This window comes from Rhipicephalus sanguineus, chromosome 6, assembly GCF_013339695.2.
Source record: "Rhipicephalus sanguineus isolate Rsan-2018 chromosome 6, BIME_Rsan_1.4, whole genome shotgun sequence".
Taxonomy (NCBI): Eukaryota; Metazoa; Arthropoda; class Arachnida; order Ixodida; family Ixodidae; genus Rhipicephalus; species Rhipicephalus sanguineus.
Window position 1 is genome coordinate 55861483 of NC_051181.1, and position 20650 is coordinate 55882132.

The following is a 20650-nucleotide window of genomic DNA, read 5'->3' on the forward strand; positions in this document are numbered from 1 at the left end:
AGAGGAGAAATGAGAGCGTCGTGAAATCCACTGTTCGTCGCAGCCACTCTTGGTGAATGTGTAAAGAGGTTCGTTTTGTTATCTACGAGCATGATTGCAGAAAGTAATAGAAACAAGGAAGCACCCACCGCTAAACGCAAGCTAAAATGCATGTTCTTTGTTTCGAGTGGGCTTAGTGAAGTTAATTCCTCGTGAATCGCTGGAAGACCAAGACGACAGTCGTAGGCGTAGCTAGGAAAGGAGGGGGGGGGAGGAGGTGTCAAGAGGCTCTTAGCGATCATGCGCGCATGCACAAGAGCCACAGATTGAGAGTTCCTTTGTTTTCAGTCTTACAGATACTTCCCATCGAACATCGACATCATCGACTGGCTGGGGGCATACTACATCGAATCTCAGCTTTACGAGAAGGCCATCAAGTACTTCGAAAAGGCGGCAATTATTCAGTACGTGAACTGCTCAAGCTTCTATAGTCAACCATGCCGTTCACAGGGCTGCTGCGTTTCCATGCTATCACTTATATATTTGCCCACTATACCAAGGAAATATATTTTCACATGGTGGTGACGGTGAAAAAGGCGGCAGTCAGACTGTTTAAGACGAAACTCTTTATTAGGTGAACGTGTGCCCAGGAAAGGAACAGTCAAAGTGCAAGCAACACACAGTGATGGCGGGGTTACAGTCGTCGGCCGCCGGTAATCAGATGGTCGTCGGAACACCTCCTATTTTATACAGGATGCTCTGCGGAGCGCGGACGTTTTGTTCGCGGAGTGCAGTATTATAAAATATCTAAATAGAAACAACAATATCGCGCTCCACGGTGTGCGGATCGCGATATTATTGTTTTCATTTAGATACTTTGTGCATTGAGAAACTTCTTCGCATCTTATGGTTATCGTAGTTTCAAAACTATCGAAAATGAACTTGCATTTGTTTCTCTAGCCCATTTCATTACGACGCAGAAACCACTCGATCAAGGGGTTGTGTGTGTTGTTTATCGGTTGACTTGTTTTACAGGCCCAGCCAGGTTAAGTGGCCTCTTCTGGTGGCCAGTTGCCATAACAGGAGTGGGAACTACCAGAAAGCACTCGCCACCTACAGGAGCTTGCATCGGAGGTTCCCAGAGAACGTCGAATGTACGTAGTGCAGTGCGCAAAACCTTTCCCGTCGTGTACTTTTTCTAAGAACTTTCGAGTCACCACACTGAGAGACAGGACCTATCGCTTGGTCTGGCGGCAGGGCCTTTGATGTATTCCTCGATGGACGGCGCAGACAAAAACACTCACAAGAATGCAATACAAGCAGGTCATCAGGCATGCCAACGGGCCTTGTTTTATACTGTGTTCTAGCACAAGCAAGGCCCAATTCCCAAAGCTTTTTCGTACAATAATTATACAGACAGTCTCGACAGGTTTTTGCCGTTGGCGTCGCCGTTGCCGTTCCCGTCGGTATCATTTTCCGTATAATGTTCACATTGATAACATCACCCCGCACACCTTATGTTCTACCCGCGAGTAAAAGCTCGCGAGCGCTTGCGGCGTACGCGGCTGAAGCGGAGTTGAAACGAGCCGGCCGCCTCCGCCACACGGAAGGCGCATGCGATAACATCGCCCCGTGTGCGAGGCTTGCGCTCAATTGCTAATCAAGCAGAGAGGAAACGATCAGCCCGTCTTTCGTAAGAAGCATGAAAGGACGTAGGGGAGGGGTGGGGGCTACGTCGCTCGATGGGCGCGGTCGCTTTCGCGCGCGCTATCTCGACAGGCATCGCGATATGGCTCGTAAACTTGCTGTGCTCTCAGCGCTTACTTCGCGTTCAGAGTACTGACACCACGAAAACCGCTTCTGTCCCTGGAGCGACCGTATTCCCTTACACGAGCATTTTGTTGAGTTACGCGATATCGGACTCGGAAGTACTAGGTGCTAGCTTTACTTCGTATAACGATACAGTTTGTTCGTATCGCAGTCATTGCTTCGCCTTTAAGCGTAGCTGTGATTTTTTTTCCTAATTTCTTTTCCATTATACGGCTGCATTCTGTAATGTTAAATTCAGCGTTAGGATTAGCTGAAAATTTTTAGTTTTGAATATTTTTAGGTTAATAGTGTGCTGTGGACATGGGCCCCGATGAGGTATATGTCAAGAGATGGCACGCAGTAGGACGAAGCAGAGATTTTATTCTTGGGGTTTATCGGTCCAAACACGACACTGGTATGGTGGGCACGCTGTAGTTGATGTTCCACGACAAGTGTGACGACGCCGGTTTTCTTGAATGCATATGTCCTCGCTGGTTTTCTATTATATCACATAAAAATGGCGGCTGACGCAACCATTACCCTAAACGCCTGTGACCTCTTCCGCAGTGGCAAAAGGAACCTGAAGTAAGTTACCAGAATACTGGATTTAAACAATCACACAGGCCGTCACGATATGTCTTATGCTATAATGTACGCTCAAGAACTCATACTTGTATGTATTAAACAAAGACTAGGCAAAAGCTACCTATGTATGTGGGAAATAATGCTTCTTTGTCCAACATTACACTATGCTCCTTTGACTACCTTGCTGAGTCATAAGAGAAAATATGTAATGCTTATTACATTGTTATAATGCGGACAACCAACACTGCAACCACAATCGACGTCACATAATCACCACCACCACAGCTGATGGAAGGCAATTGTTGATGTAATATATTTATTTATGATCTGCGCCATGTGGTTCCTAGCTAAGGGTCATGCGCCCGTGGAAATGGGAAAGGCGGCCTACGACGGGAAGGGGTTAAGTGGAGCGACTAAATTAACAAATTTACAGGCTTAAAATGCAATCAGTTCGCGCAGGATACGGTGAGTTCGTGATCATTGGGAGAGGCCTTTGCGCGGCTGTAGACATACTATAGGCTGAAGATCACGTTCGCGATGGCGCAATACTGCTTTACACATTATTGAATTGCAGCTACGGTGTCCTGGTTGCTCTGTGCATCAGCATAACCAGCTTTTGTGGACACATCACAGCCAGCGCCCCTGGCGGCCCCGGCGCGAAGCTAGCGCGTTTTCAATGGAACTGGCGAGTTTTTCCCGAATAGTTAAGTGTAGCGGGTGAATGTTGAAAAACGCAGGCCACAGAGCGCTTCTGGGAACCTAAACGCACGAGTGGACTGCAGCGGTCCTGTTGCAGTAAGCTTCAATTTTGTTCCCAGAGCAGTTAAAGATTGTACAATGGGAGTCTATGGTAACGGCGAAAAATGTGGCCTGTTTTTCGAGACAAAAACGGTCACTGTCGTAAAACTAAGCAAGTAATGTTAATGGTCAGGAAATCACATGTAGTCCTGACACTCAGCTTTCATTTGAAGCCATTCTCAACTTGCCGCAATTGGCATAACATTGTTCCCTAACGCGTTTTTTGAAGCGCGGTCGTTCAAATGTTTGTGGTAAATTGATAAACCCTTGCTTACCACAGGCGACAAGGCGTCGACCGTGACCGAGCGAGCTAATCGCTCAAATTCTGAGCGCGACATCCCCGCGCCGTCGTCGGTGCGATTCCTGGCGACGGATCAATTTTTTTTTTCAGCCCGCGACTTAGTTCCACAGCTTCGCACAGGATGTCGCCGCCGAAACAAAAAAAAAAAACAGCTTTCGTTTCGGTTTCGGTTCTTGACTGTAGTCTTGAGCTGCCGTTTCTTTTTCTCTTTATTATATGACTTTCTTAGTATCACATCGTTCAGATCTACATTTGTAATTCTTACTTTATTCTTTTATAAACGTCCTAAGGAACAGAACGCCCGATCAAGTTATAGTGAACAAAGCTCTTTCGAACTTTTGTACGCGTTGTGGTGGAAACTTATTTCTCCCTTCTCATGATGTCGTTAAGATGTTCTCAGGTACCTACAATTCAGCAACGTAAAGGAAGCGAACTAAGCTTAGACAAGCGAGGCATAGTAATTAAATGACAAAGTAAGACGTTTTTGCAGTTGCTTTTTACTTTAGGGCTAACGCAAGTGTCCGTCGTAATCTTAACGAACGAAGGGGAATTTTTCGAGGGGTTCTTTTTTTTCTTAGACACTACTAATGAAACCAACAGATAATTAAGCCAATCAAAGAATAGGAAAAAGTATTTGTTCTTTTTCAAACAGCAGTGCAATGATTTCGCCCTAACTTAAATAAAATCAATATCGCTATCTCGACAAGCATCAGCGGACGGCTCATATACCCTTCTACATGCTGCGCTCTCAACTCGAAGAGACTGTGCGAAATCCCCTTTCCTACCTGGAGTGGCTGTGTTCTCTTACAGCACCACTGTGTAGAGTTACGCGACACTGGATCTAGAAGAGTTAGCTGCCAGCTTTACTTCATTTGTTGCTATCGCACTCATTGCATCGTCCTTGCGGTGAAATTGGGATTTTTATTCATCTCTTGTCATATCTATCGCCCTACGTGAACAGAAAAAATCAGCATGCCTTCTCCTTTAACATCACAAAGCACTGTGCGCTGCATCGGATTGGTCCGTGTGATACGACGTGTGTGGATCAAAGCTTTCGGGAAGTCCAAGGACTGGTGCTCCCAGTTGCAAAACGAAAATCCTGTGATTCAGCAGCTTTTCGCACGCACTCGCAGCCCACCTCAACGTACCGCAATAAGATGCCATTTTAAACATCTGTAAATGAAAATGTGCGCAGCATGTACTGGTTGCGCAAGGCTGGAACCGAAAGCGTAGCTAGCGTTCGACCTAGCTTCTTCTAAGGTTTTGCTAGTAATACCAAGCTATTGCTAGGGGTGCTTTGCTAGTATAGTATTATAGGATATGGCTAGGCTTGGATAATCTATTGTTCTCAGGTTTCGGTCGGTTCCCCAGACTACGCACTTGTTGCGTGGTTCTGAAGGGGAAACGTCGCGTCACTGGTAGTTACGTGACGGGATTTTAGTCACGTGAGAGAGACAGTACATCTTTATTAGAGTCCAGTGCAGACGCTGAGGTTGCCCCACGCCACCCGGTTGTTCCGAAGTTTTTGGCGCCAAGACGTCACGTCAATAGTTACGTGACGTTGCGGGATTTTAGTGGCGAGACTAATTACGTGATTTTACGTGATTTTTGGTCACGTGGCTAGTTGTTACGTGATTGTAGTCACATAAGTTGATGTGCGATGTTACGTGATTTTGGTCACGCGACAATTGCAGGCCTGGTGTACAAAAAATTGTAGTCGAAGGAAACAACAACCCATCATCGATATCACATCCCAGGTGAAAATGTGTAACTGGGAATCCAACTGGTTTCAACTGGTTCCACTTCAACTGGTTTATGGAACAATTCCCAGTTGGTAACTGGGACCAGTTGGGAATGCATTCCCAGTTGGCGATTGGGACCAGTTGGAAATACATTCCCAGTCGGCGACTGGGACCAAATGGGAATGCATTCCCAGTTGGAAACTGGAACCAGTTGGAAATGCTTTCCCAGTTGTGAACAGGTCCCATTCCCCGTTGGTGCCCCAATGTACATGCATGTACTCCAACTAGCTCAAACAATCTTGAACGTGCAAATAATGTTTTCTGAGCACAACAAATTCAAAGGAACACCTGACACTCCATGTTAGGGGTAGAAGATCATGATTTATTAATATTACACAAGAAAATATTACACAGCTATAGGCATTTGCTCTTGTAGCTGGTTTGAACAAGCACCGTGGTTGCACATTCAGTGCAATGATTTCCTCCGCTCGCCTTTTATGCAGTCCTGTATTTTCTCAGTGAAACTGGTGAAGTTTCAGGCTGCGCAGCTGATGAATCTGTGCCATTCACCCGTGACCAATGAAACAGCGTTGCTGCAAAATAAGAGGTAACATGTTTCATGCAAGTTTCAGAAGATTTGGATTGGATTGGAAAAACTTTATTTACGTCCTGCAGGACGCGCTCAGCGCGTAGCGGGCGTCTCCCACGTAGGGACCGACAGAGAATACCTGGCGGCCGCTTCGTGGGCCTGCTGGACAGCCCATTGCTGGTCGGCGAGAAGCGAGCTTCTGAGGGACGTTTCTACACTCCCAGAGCATGTGTGTGAGTGTCGCCGTGTGTCCGCACGAGGGGCACGTGTCGCTGGGGTAAAAGAGTCATATCAATTTATAGACATACACAGCAGACCTACCTTCTAAAAATTCATACTGCAAACACTATCTGTAGAGATCATGCGCTGATCTATTCACCCCCCCCCCGAATTTTTAAAAGTCGAGTTTATATTAGGGGTGTGCGAATATCAAATTTTTCGAATACGAATATCCACCTTCGAATATCGAATATCAAAGGAAAAATGCCTCCACAGTAACAATATCGATTTAACATGTAGCTATTTGAAAAAAATAAAACATTAACAGCCTGCCTGGCAACACAACATACACTGCTATCTCCAGAACACAATGTCCAGGCTAGCACAATGCACATCACAACACAAGCAAATATCACGGCACAATGAAAGTAATGACTAGATATTATCATGAAGAAATATGAGTTGCTCCACATGATCAGGCAGCAGGCGCTCCCTTCTAACAGAGACACCCCCCCCCCCCCCCGCCACTGCAAAGGCACGCTCGCTTGGAACAGAAGTGGCTGGTATAGGGAGTATACATGGGGCAAAGCTTTGCCAGACTGGGGTATCTGAAGGTGCCTACAGTCCGCCACCAGTCACGTGGGTCACTCTCTTTCTTCAGAAGTGGTCCCGCATAGTGAACGAGTGGTAGTGCGGTACGTTACGGCCGCATAATATTGAAAATGTACGGTTACATGATCGCCAACAGCGCTGCACGTCGGAGATGCACCAGCAATAAATCATACGTATTGGGGCGCTCGTCGCAGGCAGATATCGTGCCTCCGTGTACTTACGATGTTTATCGCTCCTCTCGGCAACGTTTTTAGCGATACGAACGCAGCAGAAATGTGGAAGACGAGTTATTTTATGCATGATAATCGAATCGCATATTCGAATTTTTCGAATATTCAAAGTTATCGAATATTCGAAACTTTTCGAATACAGGATTTTCGGATCGAATACGAATATTTCGAATGTAATATTCGACGAATATTCGAAACTTTCGAATATTCGCACACCCCTAGTTTATGTATATCAGCGGCAAATATGAAATAATAAAAACTACGGGCAGTGGGCCGCAAAAATTATTATTTTTACGCGAATTCATATGCCTACACATGCAAAAAGTTCAGGAATATTCATTTAGAGTGCAAATACGGGCCCTTTGCGCTTTCCTTGAAAGTCGCGGACGGAGTTACAAATTTGCCCGAGTATACTTCATTTGTTATTTAGCATGCCGTTCAAAGCACAAGTATTGCACGGCACTAGTTTTCTGTGATACTCCAAAACAAATGGCAGCAAATTTGCGAGCACTCCGCACAAACCCATATAGAAACATTACAGAGCAGTACCGAAAGCATTTGTTTACAATGCAACGTTCCATCGTCTCAACATTCAAAACACTCTGCCTTGCACTATATCTACATCTTCTCTAGAATATTGAACAACTAGCACTCGAAGCATAAGTGATACAATTACCTTCAAACGGCTGAATCGCGGACAAGGTACGCAGCGCAGCATTTCGCACACAATGGATCTATATATCCGTCTTGTCTTGTCACAGGCGTAAACACTTGTCCGACGTTCGCCTGAAGTCGTCTTCCGTCTTCCAGGTATGAAGCTGTCGAACACTAATTCGACAAAATTTATAATTTACGCACGCCATGACTGCATGTTCCTTTTGAAAAACAGCACCAGCGCGTCCACGGACCACCGCTTGGTAGCTAGCCCGCTAGCCCTCGTCACACATGTGGTGTACGAAACTGGCATCGCTGTGTTTCTAAATTTTATGTCTTTGTTATCCAGTTTCTTTCTTCCATTAAATGTTAAGGAATTGGCACGCAATATTTCATTTCAGTTTATTTTATGTGTAATCTTTATGTTTGATTACATAATTACTGCTTCGTTCAATGTTTGAGCGTATGAGATACGGAACTAATGTGACGGCTGTCGATGTAGACAGGCCAGAGAGGCTGCGTTTGTGCAACGGTTTGTGTCGGCAGTCTCAGCTGTGGTAGCTCTCGGTACTACTCCATTTTTCGTTCTCGTACGGAAGTAACCGCTGTGCTGCAAACAAGACTATTAAGCATGGCATGCTCCCAGCGAGACAACGGCAATATTAACACCCCAACGTCAACCGGGCCCGCTTCGGCTGCGCGTATTGTCACCGTGATGGACGTAAAAAGATTGACAACGGCTGTTTAATATTAGTTTAATGTAATGATGATAAAAAAAGCGTACGTTTAAGTGCACTGTGTTGCGCATTTGCTCGACTGAATAATCCACGACAATATGATTAAAAAAATACATATATCAGCTCAAGTAATACTACTAATGTAATGGGGTTTAAACAACGCGAAGAGGATGACGTCTGAACAAGAAAAGATCATTCATTCGCAAACCATGAGATGAGGGTGACACTAAAATACTTGCACGCCCACACAGCGGCCACCAGTTGCCAAAGTTAGCCATTCTACACACAAACACCCCCCGAAAAAAATTCCTGGGTACGGCCCTGCTGCTCAGAATATTACTAGGCCAGTGATCCGGAACCCTTCTGTGAGTAGGACACAAAAAGCTCTTGGATAAAACCCATGTGCTCAAGTTTCTTCTTTCTTGAAGAATCGTACAACTAGGACAACTGGTCGCACTTCCAGTTAGGGCACAACTGGAACCACTTGCTTCCTATTTAACTGGTTACGGTTTCCAACTGGGACCAGCTGCTTCCAGTTCAACTGGCCATGGTTCCCGTTGGTGGCCAGTTGAGTTGTACCTGGGACCAGATGCTAACTGGAACCAGTTGCAACTGGAATCAACTGAGACCAGTTGAGTTGTAACTGGGACCAGCTGCTAACTGAAACCAGTTGCAACTGGAATCAACTGGGACCAGTTGTTTCCCAACTGGGACCATTTGATTCCAGTTAATACCAGTTGAAACCAGTTAGATTCCCAGTTACACATTTTCACCTGGGATATATTTTACGATCACGAGAAATTCACTTTCGTTGCTCGAAAGAGCAAGCGAAGCTGCACTCGTGCACTTTTTATCACGTTTCAAAATTGTTTGGGCTTCTACGATTTTTTCTGGAATTTTTTGTATGCTTCATTTGCTCTATTCTTTTTTCTTTCCTGGTGAAGAGCGCATATATCTTGCTGTAAGTTTGAAAATATAGTCAGTTGTAATTTCAGCGCTGTGTGTGTTTTCCAATGTCGTCCTCGTTTCTTGCGCTGTGAAACATCGAATTATGGTCTACAGCGCATTTTTGCAAAGAGAAAGCAGCTGTTTTCACTTTTGCATTCCGTTCCTGCTCTTTGGAAGGTGGGGACACTTGCAAGGAGCGTTGCAAGGAGAGTTTGACCGTAGTATCTTTATAATAGCTATCGTATCACGGTCTAGCCGCCGCGCGCTGTGGCTGAATGGGCTGATCATTCGTGCTGGCTGTTTGCGCGCAATCGCTGGGTCCTGGGTTCGAATCCCAATGCGGTTTTTTCTTCTTTTTTTGTCTCTCTCAGAATTGCTTATGGTTGCCGCGGTGGTACAGCGGTTACGGTGCTCGGCTGCTGACCCAAAGGGCACAGGTTTGACGACGGCTCCAGCATTTTTGAACAAGGCGAAAATGCTAGACGCTCGTGTACTTGGTTTCAGATGCACGTTACGAACCTGAAGTGGTCGAAATTTCCGCAGCCCTCCTCTACGGCACGCCTCATAAACATATTATGGTTTGGGCAGGCAGAACTCCAGCAATTATTATTACTAGTACAACGCTGCTAAAGATTTAGTTGCTTGTTTTTTCGCTGGAGCATTGCACCCAAGATATTTGCTGCAGTTTCGGTTTCGCTTTTGGAAATGGAGCAAGTAAGCTTCTAATGTTTTATTTTTTATTACCACGCAACCCATTACTTAATAACGAAGAAAAGGAACCCAGATTTTAGTTCACCTCTACCATAAGAAGGCAATACAAAACGAAACCGAGGCAAGCATGAGGGCAGCCATTGATAATATAATGAAGCGTTTTAAAGAAGTACTCTACTATTAGAGACGACGCAGAAACGTAACCAGTAATATTAGAACGAACGCAAAGCTTGTATTGTTCAATCGTCGCCTTTTTTCTACGGGAGCAGCGTTCTCTGCTTCTGCAAGTAGTGCTGCTCTTTTGCATTACATTTACTTCCCCTCCGAAAAAGAGCCGTCCCTGGCTAATTACGGACAGCTGCACAGTGACAGTGAGGCTTTAGCAGGTCCATATGCACAATCTCATGCCTAGACATTGTTTGACTACAATAAGTCTCAAGCGACTTGACGGCGTATATGAAGTACGAGGCTTGCTAGACCACACGGTACGGGCCGTGGTACTTCGGAAGAAGTTTCGTAGACCGACCGGGGCGACCTAGGAGTCTAGAGGCCAGGCCCGTAGCTAGGGGGTATGTCCCAAGGACCCGCCTCCCCTCCCAAAAGTTTGACGGAGGCGGTGTTTTACCGACAAGAATAATGAGAATAGGTGTTTCTCTGAAACTGTCAAGGCCTTCAGCAAGTGACACCCCCCCTTTACCCCCCCCCCCTCGCTGACTGGCGCAGGCCGGCGGCGGGGACCGGTGTTCCGGTGTGCTCGGAACAGGCGGCGAAACGGTAGGCAAGCAGACTCGGAAGCGAGCGCGGCCGCGCGCGCCGTTGCCATAGCAACGACGGAGAGAGCTTCAAGCGGCTACTTTGCTGCTGGCTTGCGTTTCCTTTCTTGAATTCTCGGCACTCGCTACTTTCCTATGAAGAATGCTGTCTCACGCTCATAACGTGCATGCCATTTGTGACCTGGAAGTGCCGGGCGCGCGGCGATAATGCAATCGAGAGGCATGCACGATATCAGGACTGTTTTTGTGAGGCGAAACGACACCCTTTCAACACGTTCTTTAGTGTACGCTGCTTTCCTGAAAAGCATAGGTAATTTCATAGGGAATATTAACCGATTACACACTGCCTTCGTTGCCGCAACACCACGCCGTTGAAAGAGTAATAAGATGGAGTAACTAAGAGGGAAGTCCAGGCACGGACACATGCATGTTGTCTTTGCTGATGACTTTCCCTTAACAGGTACCCATGTTAGCAGCAATGTACAACAGAGTGAATGAAAACAGCGAGGAAGAAGACTTCAAAACTAACAAGCGCTTTTCACTTTACAGTTCTGCGTACCGATTCAATGAGCCAAGTATTCGACGCTCACTAGATTGCCCTCCGCACTGTGTTCCCGAGCCAAGCCTAATTACGGTTCATCAAACTAATGAAAAGATCAAGCTCGCCTTGCTTGTTCGCCTCAGGTTTATGACTAACGTGTCGGTAATGCACTGTATATATATATATATATATATATATATATATATATATATATATATATATATATATATATATATATATATATACACACGCTGCTCCTGAGATCATCACGGTCTTTTGTGCCTCTGTGCTCATTAAACACCCCCATTAAACCTTTGCTGTGCGCGCAACAATATATATATATATATATATATATATATATATATATATATATATATATATATATATGTGTGTGTGTGTGTGTGTGTGTGTGTATAGAGAATGCCTTGCGGGCAGCACTCACTAAAAAAAGAAAAGATTCCTTTACTAATGTTTCAGCCGTGACACCGCCTACGTAGGTCAGTGTCTTGCGAAGCCCATGCCACAGCCCAAACGTTATGGAATGCATTTTTTCCGGTTTTTGATGTGTGCTACCTGGAAGTTCATTCAATGTAGAACGCGCCGCGCGCATGCGCCGTTGCTCAACATGCGTTCACTAGTAGTCGCGAAGGCAACGCTACCTCTCAACGTCAACTCCTTTTACTCTTTTATAAGCACAGAATAAATCGAGAATGCCTAATAACGTGCGGATTAATTTTAAACGCATTTTTTAATTTAGTAAATAGCAGCGTACTGCGTACAGCATTCTGCACATCTCATTCGTGCACTATGAAGTCTTGCCCGTCAGGCAACGCGACATGCCGTTGTGATTTTCAAAGCGCAATTCAACAATAGAAATCCTAATCATATGGTGAAAAAAAGCTCGTTTATGTCACTGTAATTCACAGCCAGGGTCTTGGGACACATTTCGGTCGGTTCTCAGTCCCTTTAAGAAAGCACATCGCGAATATATATAGTGATAGAGTAAGTATTTACTCTAAAAAGGCGTGACCACACTCATGCTCACCTCATGTTCCACGATCACAAATATTTGTCCATAAGTAAATATTGAGAAGGTTATTGTGTATACATATTAGAACTTTCTCCCTATCAAGGAGGTAATTTCCGCGTCACTACAAAATCTGCCCTAAATGATGGCTCTGCGCTGTACAGTACACGTGTGTGCTGTACAGCGCAGAGCCACCATTTAGGGCAGATTTAGGGCCTAATCTAAGCAAAAAAAAATGTTATCAGATTGACAGGAATTCAATTCTTTGACCTATTTCCACTCAGACAAAGGTGAGAGGGAATACCATGTCTAGAGGGTGTTTTCTAAAACGCGTGCATCTATGGTAGCACTGTGCTATCGATGCGCATTAACCAGACTTCACACCTGTGTGCAGATATCCCTATTATTAAAGTCGAGGCTACATGCCAGTTATCATGTCTTCTGAAATATTATTAATTTTTATTAGTCGCTTTTGCGCGTATTTCTATTGCAACTTTGATGTTGCAGTAAAATTTAATATTGAATTATATATTTCTTACTATCCATTTTACTATGCTTTCCTTATCTACAATAGAGACCAAACTACCCGATACAGTGGAAGGGACTTTCAAGGTCGGCCTACACGTTTGAGCCAAAAAAGAATCCCAACCAGGAATGTCTTCGCAGCTTTGACATTCCTATCAAGCCAGAAGATTCCAGGATTCAATACACGGCTGATATTTTGCATCATGAAGTGCAAAAAAAAAGCTCCGGTTTTGAAGACCCTCGAGCGGAGCTGTAATCATTCTATTCAACATCGGTTATTTTCCGTCGGGCTTTCAGAGGAAGAAGACTACTGCTTGAAAAGCAGTAGATATTAAGGGAAAAAGCAGATTTCGCTAGGCTTTATCTGGCTGAAGGCTGGTATTTTTCAGTCATTGCTACGAGCGAAAAACTACTAATCAAAATTCCTGTGCGCATAACACCATCGTTCTCTTAAGGGAACCTCCTTGAAAGAAAGGCTTAAGATTTGCTTTGGAACGCCTGCACATCTTCGTGCCAACAGAAGGAGCTCCACTCACAACTGAAGAAATTTTCATATGCTGAGTGAACGAAAGAAGGGGGAATTAAAGGGTTCGCTTTTCTCTGATGTGTCTTGTGACCCGTTCTTGAGCAAGTCAAATGCATTTTGTATTCTACATCAGGAGTGACACAGAATAAAGAAGTGATTTTGAGAGATTGTAGGAATAGTTACTATATTATGTTGCATTAACAATCGTTGTTGTGAGCGCAAAAACGCCAAAATTCGCTCTTCTGAATTTCTTTGTGCTGATCAAAGTGCACAATTGGGCCGGTAGGTGATTCATGATCGGCTTTGTGCTTGCTGAAGTGCAAAGTTGAAAGAGACTGCGCCTACAGAACATGAAAGGAGAGCTTCAGGAGAGCTTCCAGCCCATTAGAGTAACCTAATGGTGTATCTGCGCCAACAGGATTCAAGACAATCACCTCCAGCACATGAGTCAGTCGACCGTGAGAAAAAAAGGAAAAAAAGAAAGAAAAAGAAGAAATGCAATTAGGATAGATAAGTGCCTTTTTTAGCGGGATAGACGGCAGATCTAGAGATTATTACACAACACGTAAGTCGTATATGTTCTACTATACGTTCATTCCTAACAAAAAAAACTAACGAAGTTCACATTTTCCGGTGTACAAGATCATCTTTCAACGACTTATCATTTTTGCACACCCGCTTAGACGGCGCCAAGCTTGCGGTGGCAGCCACATTTCAATAAGAAATAAATGAAAACAATTAAAAGCTATCTTTAACTTCCTTTTTTTTACTCTCATTCCTAGCGTTCTGAAACTGATCCAGTTCTAATTTGAGGTAACGCAAGGAGCAAACGAGCATCACCCAAGTGGTACACCAAAGGAAATTCGGTTTATTATGCAACCACAATATCCTGTTCGTACCCAAACATAATGGTTCCCGCTAGCTGAAAAAAGAAACTCGGAAAGCAGCATGCTGCTCCAATATCCCACCGGTACGGCAGCGCAAGAAACAAAAGAAACAAACAAATAAAAACACGGTTCTCTTCATGCATCGCGGGCGCGTCTAGAACGGCCAGACATTTGGCATGGCACGTCTAGAAAAACTGTCAATTCATTGCCAGTCGTCGCCGTCGAGATAACGCCGACAAACAGCGCTCTCTTTTCTGCGCTCCGAGGTGAAGCGACACATAGAGTTTCCTAAAATGACCTAGAGGGAACTCTGGCGCTGCGATCGTTCAGCCACCATGGGAATGATGGGTAGTACACGGATTTGCCTAGACTTCGTGCTTGTGGGCTTCGAACGCACTTGTGGCTTTGCTTATTGCTATGTTTTGGTTTTCTTTCGGATAAAAGAATGGGTCGTTGTGAACTTCGTGACCAGATTTGAATCGGTGAGCCTTAAGAAGTTACAGTGTTGAAGCGAAACTGCTGATTTTTGCTGAACTTCGTTTTGCGACAAAGCGGATGCAGGCGACGCGGAGCCAAATGGAGCCGAAAGAACGAAGTTTAGACAAATCCGTGTACTACCCATGATTCCCATGCTGGCTGAAGCGCGATGCATTGCAGCTCCCATAGACACTAGCGCCAGAGTTCCCTCTAGTAAGTATTGTAGGAAACTCTATGGAAGCGACAGTCTCGGGGCGTGTGTACTGTTTCTTTTGATTCTCTTTTATTTAGTGCCGCGTCACTGCATACGTCATGGCGGGACTTTTGAATTCTTTAAGGTCGATACGCCACGAGGTGTCGTTCACGCGAACTAGGCCGCTGGTGTCCAGAAAAGCTGCATATGCCATATCCAGTGTCAACCCTTTCCCTACCGCGGAAAAAGAATATTGCACCAAATTTACCGGTTGTCTGTTTTTCGCTAAATTTGTGTAGTTCTTTTTAATAAAATGGCACCTTTATTGCAATTCAGTGGCGTTCCTTTATTTCAGTGGTTTATTGTGGTTAATTATACACAGCCCCTAACACAGCAGGCGGATTTGCCACGTGGATGGGGAACTACTGAAGGGCAGCTGAAAGGCCCTCAGGTTCATATACATAATCGCCCTGCCCGGAATCCTCGGACGAGAACGCATCGCTTTCTGTATCCGCAGAAAACTCTAGAGAGCTGTCGACTGACGAGCACTAATCGAAAAACTTCCTTTTACGCGCGCACTCATTGCCTCGTTTCGAGGAGGCAGCCACGCTTCATGTATCGGAGAGGGCAATACAATGAAAGCCGTGACGTAAATAGCACACCATGGAGAAATGTAGCTATCCGGCGTCAAGAAACAGAACTATGCCGAGCATAGTCGTCATCGGTCATTTTAATACAAAATGTCATCACGACTATACTCGTCAACGGGAGGCAAATGGTTAAATATAAACATAATTAACAGTGCTGTTTCTTGGGCGAGTTGGAAATTCATTCTGAAAAGGCTAGCGCTTGGGAACGCGGGCTTAAGGAAGGCCCATGATGGTTAGCGCAAACGGAACACGGACGAAAAGAAGAAAAAACGGCGACACAAGCGCTTGTGTCGTCGTTTTTTCTTCTTTTCGTCCGCGTTCCGTTTGCGCTAACCATCATGGGCATTTTAAAACTCGCCCAATTCGCTACCCTCTTAAGGAAGGCGTTTGTGTGCCCGTGTGCCTTCCTTTAGTCCGTGTTCACAGGCGCTACCCTTTCCATAATTAAATTTAACAATATTAGTGCGTGATAGCGAGGTACATGTCAGCAGTGAGATGACTTGAATTGTTTCACTGCTGGCAAAGCAAAAATTGCATTGCACAACTATAGCAGTTAAAGAAGTAAAGAGGAAATATTGGCCGAACAAGCATGATGTTTCGGCAAGGAAAACAAGCGTGAAGCATGACTTCCAGCCAACGGGGCTACAAGTTTTGCCGACATTATAGTACTACCTAATTTAGTCTTTTTAACCAGGCACAGGTCTTCATAATATAAGTACACGGTGTGGTGCCTTTGAGAAGCGCGCGCACTGACCAAGAGAGACGGTGGTCTTATGAAACAGTTTTGAAGAGCGATCGCAACGGATGTGAATGCACTTATTTCGTTTTTTAACAACAGAAAAGCACTCTGTATGTTTAAAACTTAAATTATAGACGTAGTTGCGAATTGTTCCTCTGTCTGTTTTTTTTTTTTATGTGAAGCGTTGTGAAACCATGAACGCACTATCGATGACTCATGTATTGCGCAGGCCTGCGCTTTCTGGTGAGACTGACTAACGATCTCGGCCTGAGCGAATCTGCAGACTATGCGGCAAAGCTGAAGAAGGCTGAGAAGGCGAAGGAGATGAAGGAGCAGGTGAAAAAGAAATTTCTGATGCATGCACATCCTTGAACACGAGCTGTCGCTGGCGCCAACGTTTCGGCAAGCTGCCTTGAAGAAGTCGAGAACACTTCTCCAAAAGCTGGCCCCAGCAACGCCCCGTGTTCAATGAGCTTTAGGGGAGAAGCTCCTCTAGCCAGGGCTATGTCCCTCGCACCGTGTACGCTAGTTCGCATTGCTCCCGCTAGAGGCGCAGCTGTGCTATCTAGCGCCATCTAGCGGGCGCCCGCTAGATGGCGCTGCGCACACCTGCGCAGCGGTGTGCGCAGGTGTACAGGAAAAAGCCTCAGCAGCAAAAGGAAAGAGGAATGCTGCAATAATGAAGCACAGAGCATTGTGGGGATACAATAGGTACGAGGTGCTTCGAGGTCTGTGGAAAGGTGTAATGGTTCCGGGGCTTACTTTTGGGAACTCAGTGGTCTGCATGAGGGCAGAGGTGCAATCGGGAATGGATATAAATCAAAGGACTGTGGGACGCCTCGCGTTGGGTGCTCACGGGAAGACGACAAATGAGGCTGTAAAGGGCGATATGGGATGGGCAGGTTTTGAGGCGAGGGAGGCTCAGAGCAAAATAAGGTTCGAAGAAAGGCTAAGGAATATGAAGGAGAGTAGATGGGCAGAGAAGGTGTTCCGTGACTTGTATAGGAAGAGCGTGGACACACAGTGGAGAAAAAGAACTAGGAGGCTCACTAGTAAATATACGGCTGGTAGTGTAAGCAGTATGTCAACAAAGAGCGTTAAGCGAAAAGTCAGAGAGGCGGAGAGGATTTACTGGATGGCAGCTATGGAGAAGAAACCGGCTTTGAGTAACTACCGAAAGGGCAAAAATGAAATAAGGAGGGAGGCATTTTACGACAATTCAATGGGAAGCGCTTTACTGTTTGAAGCGAGATCGGGTTGCCTTAGAACGGGTAGTTATAAAGCGAGATTCAGTAAAGAAGAAGAACAATGCACGTGCTGCGGGGAAGATAAGGAAACGGCGGAGCATGTTCTGATTGAATGTGTAGACATCCACCCAGGTGTACGTTTGGGCACGAGCCTACATGACGCCTTGGGTTTTAGAGACAATGGAAAGCTGAACACACCCGCGATTGAAATAAGTAAGAGACGGTTAGAGTATTGGTGGCAGAAAACTAGAGAGAAAGGACAAAAATAAATAATGGGAAAAAAATGACATTGTGCCGTAAAGGGCACAGAACGGAGCTGAAAACTTAACGTCGTCTTTTTTTCTTCTGGAGTAAAATAGTTTTAATTGAAGTAAAGACACTAGGCCAACGCTAAAAAAAAAAAAAAAAGAGTAAAGGTTGCTTTTTTTTTTTTTTTTCGAGCCTGGTGGCACATTTGTCACCGCCCCGTTATAAAGGGGACGCTCATAGCATCCATCCATCCATCCTCCTGGGCTACGCTGCACACTCGGCGCGCGCTAGTTAGCGTTGGAGCTTCGCCTCACTCATCAGCATTCACTTCGAGGAGATGGCGTAGATTTTTTCATCGCTTGAAGCTTCCATCTTCCACTGAACTTCTCTGCCTGACGCATACGTGCTATCATTTTTGTGATTTATGCCGTAATGAGATGACAGGCATCTTATTCTCTCCATGTAATTACCTGTCATTGATGTTTGTCATAAACAGTCATCATGTGATACATCATTTTAGTATATATCGAGGTAATGAAATGACTAACATTGCATCACGATGACATCCTGTCATTTATGACGTGACGCTAACGCAGTGCATGTCATTATATTCATGTCATGATCTGTTCTTTATGACGCTCATGCACTCCATTCATGCCACGCATATTTTGTGTTTTCGCAGAGAGCGAAACGTCCGCGACTTGACAACGACGTAGGCAGCCAGCCAGCCAGCCAGGCAGGCAGATATGGTTGATAGATAGATAGATAGATAGATAGATAGATAGATAGATAGATAGATAGATAGATAGATAGATAGATAGATAGATAGATAGATAGATAGATAGATAGATAGATAGATAGATAGATAGATAGATAGATAGATAGATAGATGTGGCCGTGGATGCCCCCAGTTGCGATAAGAGCGGTGACGCCGCTCCACCTTGCTTTGGAAACCTATACGGAAGGATGGCGCCCCAAGTATTACTTTCGATGTCGACGCGCATTACCAGCATACAGGCGAGGGTTTTATTCAGATGCTCGGTGAGGCCATTTGTCTGCGGATGTTTGGCAGTTTTCCTTTGGTGAGCTGTCTGGCTGTATCTCAATATCGCTTGCGTCAGGTCAGCCGTAAAAGCCGTACCGCTGTCAGTGATAAGGTCTTCTGGGGCGCCGTGATGCAATAGGATGTTCTCGATGAAGGACTGGCTACCTGAGCAGTAAGGGATGAACTTGCTACGTTGGCGGCACTATGTTTTGGCTGGGCCATGGATAAGGTGTGATGGGTGAGGTAGTCCATAGCTACGACGAGCTACCTGTTGCCGGACGTTGACGTCGGAAATGGCCCCAGCAAGTCCATCCCGATCTGCTGGAAGGGTCGGCGACGTGGTTCCACTGACTGCAGAAATCCTGCTAGCCTTCTCGGCGCTGTTTTGCGTGGCTGACTGTCCTGGTATGTCCTCACGTATACCGAGTGATATCGGCGGTAAGGTGTGACCAGTAGCACTTTCCTTTTATTATTGCGAGCGTGCGACAAAAACTTAGATGGCCAGCCGTCGGGTCATCGTGCAGGGCCTGCAGCATTTCCGGTCGCAGCGCCGAAGGTACAAAGACGGGGTAGTTGGCTTGGGCCGGCGAGAAGTTCTTTAATGGAGCGTCGCTTTCCAAGAAAAAGGACGCCAATCTTCACCTGAATATCTTCGGGACAACGGGGGTCTTGCCTTCCAAGTACTCCGCCAGACTTGTCAGTTCCGGATCGCTTCGCTGTTGTTCGACCAAATCCCTGGCGCCGTAATTGTACAACGGAAGGAAGGTCAAAAAAGGATTATCAATTATACATTAGAATGTTTAAGCGGGCAAGTTGGAGGCGGGGGGTGATTCCATCTTGAATGCATAAAACGCGCGAAAAAACGAAGAAAAACAACAGAAACGCGCCGTTGTCGGTCGTTTCTTTTGTTCGTCCTCGTTCTTTCGCGTGTTTTATGCATTCAAGATGTTATCAGTTATGCTAGCCGGTCGCTATCCAAGGCGCAAGCCAACTATTTCACAAAAGAAAATGAGTGCTTTTCCATCATCTGGGCTACATTGAAGTTTCTGCTCCACCACTACGACCACCACGCTTTGTGTTGGCTAGCTATCATCAAGGATCGTTAAGGTCACCTCGCACAGCGGAGTTGGACAATTCAAGAATTCGGCATTACCGTCGTTTACAAGTCCGGACGAAAGCACTCTGATGCCGACTGTCCGTCTCGCGCCTCCTTCGATCCGCCGCCGCAGCACGACCAGGACGATGACTGCTTCTTGGATGCCATACGTACCGACGACTTCGCTCAACAGCGAGCCGACCCGGAACTCAGGGTCCTTGTGAAATACCTCGAGCGCAAGATCGCCGCAGTTCCGAAGATATTCAAGCGATGACTGGCGTCATTTTTATTGGGAAACGGCGTCTTCCTATAGAACAACTTCTCGCCTGGCCGAGCCAACTGCCTCGTTGTTGTACCTTCGGCACTGCGACCAGAAGTTGTGCAGGCCCTGCACGACGAAGCGACGCTGGGCACCTCGGATTTCCCCGCACGCTCGCGAGAACGCAAGTACTACTGGCCATGGCTTACCGCCGACGTCACTCGTTCTGTGAGAACATGCGGGACTGTCAGCGACGCTAGACACCGCCGACAAGGCCAGCGGGATTTCTTCAGCCAATCGATCCACCTCGCTGACCCTTCTAGCAGATCGGGATGGACGTGCTGCAGCCATTTCCGACGCAATCGTCCGGCAACAAGTGTGTCGTTGTAGCTATGGACTACCTCACCAGCTACTCCGAAACCATGGCCCTTCCCAAAGGTAGTGCTTACGAGGTAGCGAAGTTCTTCGTCCAAAACATCCTTCTACATCACCGCTCCCTAGA

At 45.8% G+C, this 20650-nt stretch overlaps 1 protein-coding gene across 1 annotated transcript in view; it reads left to right on the forward strand.

Annotated features, from left to right (window-relative positions):
• LOC119397273 (intraflagellar transport protein 88 homolog) overlaps positions 1 to 20650 on the forward strand; it is a 128903-nt gene that overhangs the window by 84650 nt on the left and 23603 nt on the right. Inside the window, 3 exon segments of the mRNA XM_049416510.1 lie at positions 328 to 443; positions 1015 to 1133; positions 16482 to 16588. Coding sequence (XP_049272467.1) covers positions 328 to 443; positions 1015 to 1133; positions 16482 to 16588 — 342 coding nt within the window.